The sequence below is a fragment of the Cygnus olor genome, chromosome 12 (genome assembly GCF_009769625.2).
Source record: "Cygnus olor isolate bCygOlo1 chromosome 12, bCygOlo1.pri.v2, whole genome shotgun sequence".
Taxonomy (NCBI): domain Eukaryota; kingdom Metazoa; phylum Chordata; class Aves; order Anseriformes; family Anatidae; genus Cygnus; species Cygnus olor.
Genome location: NC_049180.1, coordinates 12,006,950 through 12,015,694, shown reverse-complemented (window position 1 = coordinate 12,015,694; position 8,745 = coordinate 12,006,950). Strand labels below are relative to the sequence as shown.

General features: G+C 49.3%; 1 protein-coding gene across 5 annotated transcripts in view; it reads left to right on the top strand.

Annotated features, from left to right (window-relative positions):
• RANBP10 (RAN binding protein 10) overlaps nucleotides 1–8,745 on the top strand; it is a 76,806-nt gene that overhangs the window by 1,605 nt on the left and 66,456 nt on the right. The window contains exons 1-2 of one of the 5 annotated variants that reach the window (XM_040571346.1): nucleotides 1–315; nucleotides 1,083–1,194. In XM_040571346.1, coding sequence (XP_040427280.1) covers nucleotides 108–315; nucleotides 1,083–1,194 — 320 coding nt within the window. In that variant the 5' untranslated portion in view covers nucleotides 1–107. The remainder of the gene's footprint in view (nucleotides 316–1,082; nucleotides 1,195–8,745) is intronic. The other 4 variants (XM_040571345.1, XM_040571348.1, XM_040571347.1 and 1 more) reach the window with 4 other exon arrangements.

Here is an 8,745-nt window from a genome sequence, read left to right as displayed (position 1 = left end):
GCTTCCCGTCGGGCGGCGCGGCCCCATTGTGGCCACGCTCGCGCCCCATTGGCTGGCGCCGGGAGCCGGGCCTCGCTCCCCGCCCGGTGACACAAAGCGGATCCAAGATGGCGGAGGCGGGCGCGGGGAGCCTGCACGGGGGGGACGCGGCGGCGGCGCCGGGCCCGGCCGAGGAGCAGGAGCTGAGCCGGCGCCTCCGCCGCCTGTACCCCGCCGTCAACCAGGAGGAGACGCCGCTGCCGCGCTCCTGGAGCCCCAAGGACAAGTACAACTATATCGGCCTCTCGCAGGGCAACCTCCGCGTCCACTACAAAGGTGCCGGGGCTGGGGCGGAGGCGCCGGGGTGGGCCCGGAGCGAGGCCCCGGGCAGGGCCGGGCTGGGCCGGGCGGGGCCCCCCCGGGTCCGGCAGCCCCCGGGGAAGGGGCTCTCCGGCCGCGGGGCGAGGCGCTGGGGCCGGGCTCCGGCCCCGGGGGGGTTCCCCGGGCTCGGGAGGCCCGTGCGGGTGCCTTACGTAACGCAGCGCAGCGCCGCCGGGCGTTGCGGGCGGCCCGTCCTCCGTAGGGCCCGGCCGGGGGCTCGGGTGGCCCCGCACGCCGCCCCACCGGGGCTGCCGGCCCTCGGCTTAACGCGAAGTAGGCGCTTGTAGGGCTCGGGGCTCGCCGTGGGGTTTTGCTTTCTCGCTGCTGGGGGCCGTTGTCCCTGCCCTCCCCGCGGAGGGCCGGTCGTACCCTGTGCTGCCGGGTTAGTAAATACTGATGTCATTCCCCTCTTGCGTAACGGAGCTGTCTCCTGGCTGTGCGTGCTGGTCTCTAAGCTGTGTGTGCGGGGAGGTGGAGAGGTAGCACCGCGCCTCGCTCAGCCTCTTCGGGGGGGGGGGTGGGAAACAAAGGGAAAACTACAGCGCTGGCGGTGAGGGGGACGGAGGTGGTGGCAGTGCAGGATCGCACATCCCGCTTCTCTGAAAAGGGCGCTTTGAATGTGTGGAGAAACAGGTCCCTGCCAGGTTCAGCCAGCAGAGCCTTAGAACGAAAAGCAAGAGGGTTCGAGGCCCATAGGTACTGAAATCTTTGTTCTTTCCTAGGTCATGGTAAAAACCACAAAGATGCTGCCTCAGTCAGGGCCACGCATCCCATACCTGCAGCTTGTGGCATTTATTACTTTGAGGTGAAGATCGTCAGCAAAGGTAGAGATGGGTGAGTACCTGATTCCAGTCTGGTGGTTGGTGGCGTGTGTTTAACAGCCCTGCTGTGCTCAGACCTTCCTCTCCCGAAGGGCTAGAAGTCAGACGGCTGTTACGTGGGGTTAATAGGGAACACGTGGTAAGAATGCTCTGGAGGCAGAGGCACTTACAGAGCTTCTTAATGCGCAGTTCGATGTGGACAGTTATGCAAATGGAAGAAATTCTGGGTGCCTGGTACAACTTGAATTATAATCCTCCCTTCTCTTGTTAGCTAGGTCTGGTCGCTCAGATACCTGGCAGTAAAAAGAAGTACTGAGGTATCACAGAGATGGCCTGGGAGCCTAGCCCTAGGTCAGACAGATGGAATTCACGACAGACAGAAGAATTGCACTTTTGCTAGTTTTCTTCTTTCGTATGGGGGTGAACAATCTTTCTTGGAGACATTTCTGTTGAAATGTGGGTGGGCTTCAAATTTAGCATTTATGTTGACGGGAGGGAATAAGGGCCGCTGATCACTGAGAATTGCTCTGCCCAAACTCCCGATCGGGTGATGACACACAGTTGTTTTCATTAGGCTGTCTCATGGGAAGAAAAATTTAGGAATCAGGATCTAACTAATGAGCGCAGGATTCATGTTTGGATCACAGCTCCTGATGGCTTCAAATTGGAGTGAAGAATAAGGGAGGGACCTGAAAATTAACGTTGGACTGTTAGAGGGATGTTTGCATGGGGGAGAGAGGTAATAGAGCTACAAGAGTGCTGGAAGGAGAACGTCTGAGGCTGTTTTTAAATGTCCTGTATACGTGATGAAGGAAGAGATCTTGTGGAGGGTGGGGGGGAGGAATGAGGTGTGTATGCATGTAAGCTGGAATCTGTGAAACTTGTCTCATTTCTGGTGTAGGTCCTGAGTTTGGACTCGAGTTGGTTTCTCAGGATAGATTGCATCGTGACAGATCACAACTGCGGAGGCTTAGGAGACTGTGCTGGAACCAGAATGCTAAATCTAAGAATGTTTTTCCTGACCAAATATATATATATATATATGTATTATGGTAATATTTAACACTGTAGACTGTTGCTGAGACTCTGTTTGCCGTATCAGTCTATACTATTTTGAATGGAAGAACTGCAAAAGCAGCAAATCCTACATTAGAAGCAGCTGTACCTTACTAAGTGATACGTCAGTGACCTGACCTGGCAGTGAGTTCTGGATCTCATCCAGTCTTGTGGTCACTGTATTGGGCATTATTTTCTCCCAAAATGTGGCTGGATCAGGATGTCTCTTATGGAGTTCCTTTAAAAGCATATTCAGGATTTGGGGAAATGTGGGAATGCAGTAAAGGGGCATTTCTGACAGGGTTTGGGTTTCTGCTGGTAGCGTAGATTAGTTTTTAATCATTGTAAAGGTATCAACGTGCTTTGTGTGCATGTTTTTTTTTTTTTCCATTGCTAAAGGCAGAATGTCACAGCTACAGCCATCCAGAAGGTAAAGCGGACCAGGAGAAGGTTTTGAGTGTAATTAATTAATCCAATCCTGCAAGAATAACATTTGAACTGTGGCCTGTTTACAGGTCTTAGGGAAGGGCAGCAAACATTCCCACTAGAAGCCAAATTAGTCCTAATTTCTTACTGTTGCTGTCACTGTTGAATTGAGAAGTGACCTGTTTGTAAGGGGACTTGCCAAGGATCTTCAGTGGCATTGCATTTGTTGCAATAATTGCAGTAATTACTAACTGTAAAAGGTTGTCCGTACATATGCGAATGCTGGGCTGGATGCTTTACGAATGCCGGGAAAAGACCTTCCCTATTCTTTCAGTTCACTGACTTTGTGTTGAACTGCTTGTCTGTTTTGAAACCGTGCACTTGATTAGTTTATGTAGCCGCTAAAATTAAAATTACCTACGGTGTGCATCAAGACAGTTTTCCGAGGAAATCACTTTACGAAAGGTCACTGAGCAGCACTTACTCCTTGTTGCGTTCCAGGTCAACGTTACAGGGAGACGATGGAATTTGCTGCATGCTTCCCAAGATCAGAGTTTTGTCTTTTTTTGTGTGTAGTCTGTAATCCCAATTACTTCCAGGAACACTTTGCACAATATGGAACTGCGTGTCTTAACGTTATAGCGATGTGAACATGAAATGTTGATAGCTATGGTCCGAAGTCAGTGCAGCGGTGAGCCATTGGAGAGCTTGACTTACGTCTCGGCCGCTCTTGTGCCTTGCTTTTCTTTTGCTGGTGGAGAGTGCTCCGATTTTTATCATTGTGGTTTTGGGGATTTGTAATTGTGACCTTATAGCTGCTGCCTGTCCCTGAAAGCTTGCTCTTGTGTGTCTCATTTTTGACAGTTTGAAGTCAGCCCATTGGGGCCCTGTGTGTTCTAATGCCAAACTGTGTCAGCAACATCTCTGCTCTTAGGAAGCTCTCCGGTGTTTATTACGCTGTGGTGGCTTCAGTTTAAAGGAATAAAAGGCCAGAAATCTAAAGAAGGGATTGGAGGGAATGAAAGGAAGTTTCCAAGTGGCATAAGTGGTAAGGCCTGTCCCTAGGAACTTCGTTGGAAGCCCCTGAGCAAGGGGAGAGCAAGAGGAATCTTTCTGAGCTCGTTTTCAGAACGAGCGTTTCAGGCGTAAAGTCTCCGCTTGGTATCTTGTCGTTTATTTGCGCTGCTTGGAGCAGCGAGGTGAAGGTTACGTGATGTTATCCATTGTGTCTCTGTTGATGGAGCTTGTGAAAGCTCTTTGCGTTTCGGTTTAAAATCTGAGCAGTCAGGTTGCTAAACAGGACTTACTCAAATACTTCGGTGGAACGAGTTTCAGAAAATGTGCTTTAAGGAGTTACAATTGATTTTGCCGGGGGGCTTTTGCTCAGTAGCCCAAAGCTATCTTTCAGTGCTAATAAATCTGTTAGTCTAACGCAGTGTGCCCTGCTTAGGTGCTGACAGTCGTTAATGCGCGACAGAAACTAAAGTTGCAGTTCAGAAGCAGGACAGAAGTGACATTCACTGGTGGTTTAAGGATCCTGAAGCTCAGCAGATGATTTTTATTTATTTTTTCCTGACGAGATGTTGCCTCTACAGGGTATGTTCTGGTATACCAAGGGCTCTTGAACTGACATCGGACCTGGGGAGTTCTGCATGGGTGGTGTCGCTGAGGCACAGAGCAAACCGAGAAACTTCTCCCATCAGTTGTTTTCATGGGGCTAAGGTGATTTAAGTCAAGTGTGCTGTGGTTCCTTCCTTCGTTTCCTCCCCACCTCATTGCATCCTTGCTGCAAAATAAAAGCCCCCCCAGCCCTGCTGTTTTTCAGGCAGATTACTTACCTGCTCGGTTTTGCAAACCCCAGTCCCTGCGCAAGAGAAGAGGGAGGGACTGCGGCAGCACAGACACCGGTTGCTTCAGACTGCCATGGCCCTGCAGCCGTAGCTGGCAAAAGAGGCGCTGCTTTTGCGTTGTCTTTCTCCCCTGCCCTTTAAGGCACCTGCTTTGTAAAGGTGGTTTTGTTAATGAAGCAAATGGAAGTGTTTACGACAACTTGCCCTTTACCATCTCTAGACTTTTCTGCCTCGGCATTGCTAAAATCTAGCTTAGTTTCCTGGCTGATCTTTCAAAGCAAATTAGCAGCATGCGAAAAGTCTGTTTGGTGCACTTAAACTTTTAAGATTTATTAGCTTTTCTTAGCTTTGTGTTTTCCACTGCTCACGCTGAGATACAGCCACCATCTTTTGAGTTAAAGAAAGATGGCTGAGACTCACTTATAGCTGAACAGTGGTCATTTCTCATCCTGTTGGTTTTTACCCTTTACTGATGAGGCATCGCCTTTATTTACTGTTCTCTTTTCCTGGGAGAGGGGAAGCTGCCAGACTACCATTGAAAAAATTGTCCTGTCCTTCATCTAAAAAGTCAGATCTGCCAGTAGATCGGTCTGTGGTTTGTGATGCTGTTTGGGGAGATGGTTCTTATCCTCAGAGCGTAGAGCTGAGTTCAGCTTACACTCCCTACGATTAGTCGCAGCCCTCTTCTCGCCTCCTTGTCTGCAGTGAGCACACAGGGAGTGGTTCCACCAGGCTTTACGATGGATGATACAAGCGAAGACCCTGGGGTTCTGCCCTGCCACTTGCCTTGTTTCCATGCCTTCCCTCATGCTCGCAATCTGTTACCCAGTTTTGTGGTGAGCTGGTTCAAGGAGATAGCTGGTTGAAAACTGGCCACGTCAAAATAATTATAATGATTTAACCTGTTGACATCAGTGTCAGAAATTGCCTTTTTTTTTTTTTTTTCTCTCAAAAAGGACTGCTCTTCAGGGTTCTGCTCTCAGACGCAGGTTGTAGGAGAGTCAGTAAGGGGGTGGGCTGAGCTGGGGGAGGGAAGGGAAGGATTGCAACCCTCGTGTAGTTCAATTCAACCTCTCGCGGGACGGTTTTCTCTTAAGACTTGCTGGGGATTCAATTTCCTGAGCCGTCGTGTTTGTTGCTCAAGTGCCGTCGGTTGGATGAACAGGACAGGAGGCAATGGTCACAAGGTGCGGCAAGCTAAACGCCAGCTGGGCAGGAGAGAATTTTCCCTGTGAAAACGGTTCAGCGCTGGGATGTGGTGCATCCGGAGAGGCTGCGGCATCTCCATCTTCATGTCTGCCCGGGCAGACCCCAGGCTGCTGGGTGCGCTGAGTTTCCTGTGCTCACGGCAGGAGGATGAAGGAGGAGGGTCCCACGGTCCCTCCTGCTCCAGACCTCTCGGTGGCTCCGCGAATGGCTTGCTTCCAGCATTCCTCAGCTGAACAGACTGGCAGAAACGGACGTGACCCTTACGTTCCTGAGCTGCCACAAATAACTCGTGCTTTTATCACGGTGGTGTTTATAACAGTTCAACCTCAGCTGTATTTGAAGTGCTGGACTTTCACGCTCCCTCTGCGTGCGGCGTTTGTGTGCTGCCGGTTCGTCAGCGCACCTCGCGGCCTCTTTCCCCATTAGATGATCCCAGGAACGGAGTCTGTAAGACTCATCAGGGTAGGGCAGCCAGGCCGTGACTTGGAGGCTTTTGTGACTCAGCAGGGCAGTTCGGCTTTGTTACCCTCTTTATTAGGGGCAAGGTGAATTGTCTCCTGGGCGGCCGTGCTTGTTCCTGACTGATGTTTCTTTTTCGTGACCTGTTTCGGCTCCCCGCCGTGGGGTGGGCTCCCCGGAGGCGGATTCTGAGTGTGCACAGGTTCCTGGCCACAGTCGCCTGTCCTGCAGCCTTTCCTCTGGTTCTGAGCTTGCGGGTTGCCTTTGCAGTGGCGCTTTGCTATTGACGGCTGTCTTTTCCTGGCCAGTGTCTGGTTTGGGACAGCAGCTTGGTTGCGGGTGCCTTGGTGTGCTGGAGCTCTGCGATGAGTCTCATCTCGCCGGGGCTCTTTTGTGAGCTGGCTTCAGGAAGGCTGCTGAAAGACCTGCTCTAGCTTTTCCTGCTGCCATGATTTCTTCTTTAATTTCCCCTTCTCTTCCTGCCAGCACTGACTGTGCAACGAGTTGGATCGGGTTAACCGTCTTTTTGCTGGGTTGGTTTTCAGCTGGATCAGTTCCTTGGAGCAGTGCTTCCTTTAAACGGGGAGAGGAGGCCCAGAAGGGGGGCAGAAGAGGGAAGGTGGGAGGACGTGGGCAGCAGCGAGCGTCGGGATCTCTCTTCCAGCCCCACCTCGAGCTGCGTTACACAGCTGCTTTAAGCTGTGCGGAGATGCTGGCCAGTGCTAGCTTCCATCTCGGGCATTTTTCTTTAGAGAGCGGGGACAGAGTACTTGGAGGAGAGAGGCGCAAGAGCTCATCTAGCTTAGGCCATAACAGTTTATTTAAAACCTTTCTTTAGCTTTCTTGCACAAGTGTGCCATGTCCCAGCCTTAAAAATAGCTTAGCTTCGCCCTGACTGAGAAAGAAAAATAAAAGGTCACATGTTTGGGTTGTTCAGCAGTCTTTACATGAGTAACAAGTAATCTGCCCATCTTCCTTGCTTACGTTTCTCCCTGCCAACTTTCCATTTCTCTTCAGCATATGGTGAGTGTGATTGCTCTCTGAAAAGCCTTACGCTAGTGTGCTCTAATGGTTTCCAGATGCTGATAGAGGTCTGTCCACGTCGCGCCCTGACGTCAGGGCCTCTAATGGCGTGGTTGTCTTTGTTCGTCCCTCAGCCGGCTGCACCGCGGCCACCTCCTAACGCAACGCGGCTGCACGTGGCTGTAACGAGGGCTGGGGAATATTCTGTAGCAACCGAGGGTTTCTGGTGTCTGCACATGCTGAGTGTTCCCTTCTTTATATCTGATAAGCTTGTGAATAATTGATTGCCTCCTCTTTTTTAATTTTCCACCCTCGTTTCCAAGAATCCAAAAGTGGCACCAAGAGAGGGGGTGGTTCTGTTTGCAGGTATGTCTGCTTGTTTAAACTTACGCTGTTCTTCAGATAGTCATTTAAAGAAACCAACACATAAATAAATACCCCCAACTAGATTCAGTAAACAGTTCTCACCTTGTTCACGTTTGCAAACAGTCTTGTCCAAGCACGTCTTGCTTGCTCAGCTACTGACTGGCTGAGCAGTATTCTGCTAAACCTTTGGTGCTCTGAAGTGTGGAGACACTTTCATTTTCTTTGGAGGTTTTGCATCGATTCATGGTATCTCATATCACCTCTCAGTTTATGTCGCCCTGCTAAACTCTTGTAGAAGGGAGTAGTATTGAGAGCAGCTTCTCAGATGCAAAGCAAGTTGTGAGATTGAAGTATCCGCTTTGCAGTTGATAACTTTCCATTGCATTAAAAAACAACAACGATGAAGTAGAAACTGAAACATGGTGCTTTATAGAAGTGTCATGGGCTTTACCATTGTAATGGTAAAATGCCAATTCCTCATTAAAACAGCTTAGGAAGTAAGGAAACAAAGTGGAAGTAGTGATGGTGATACGTGACTTTTTCACTTGTGATGTGCGTGTTTAGGTCTGAAGTCTCAGATATTTTTTATATTTCATGCTGTGGTAACTCCCTTCTTTCTGTTGATTTTTTTTGTGTGTGCGCCCAACTACAATTGTGGAATTCTGCGCAGTAAAGAAGAAGAGTTTGAGGAAAAGTTTTTCTTTTTTTCTTCCTTCCCTCTCGCTCTCTGCTGTTTCTGAATATCTGTTGTAAAAAAGGTAGAAATATGGCAAAAGTAAATTGTAACAAAATAAACTGGATATCTTTAGAATATGTGTAAAACATTATGCTTCAATTTTTCAGTATATGTTTACACCTAATAAATCAAATCACAGACTAATGGGAACTGGTTGTTCAAATGTTGTAGGATTAAGCATCTAGGCAATTCTCTGTTTAATAATTAAATTGTACAAGTTGCTTAACTTTAATAGAGGGGAGGTTTTTTTCCCGCCATTTATGAAGCTATCGGGTGATGAACCAGTAAAGAATTTATCATCTTCTGTGAAGCCTGACTGTTTCTTCAGCTCTGTTACTGGCTCTGTAAAGTAGGTTTCTGTTAACGACATTATAGTGACTACTGCCAAATTAATTTTCCTAATTGCTTTTCTTGCAGTGGGCTTTACAGTCTACTTGTG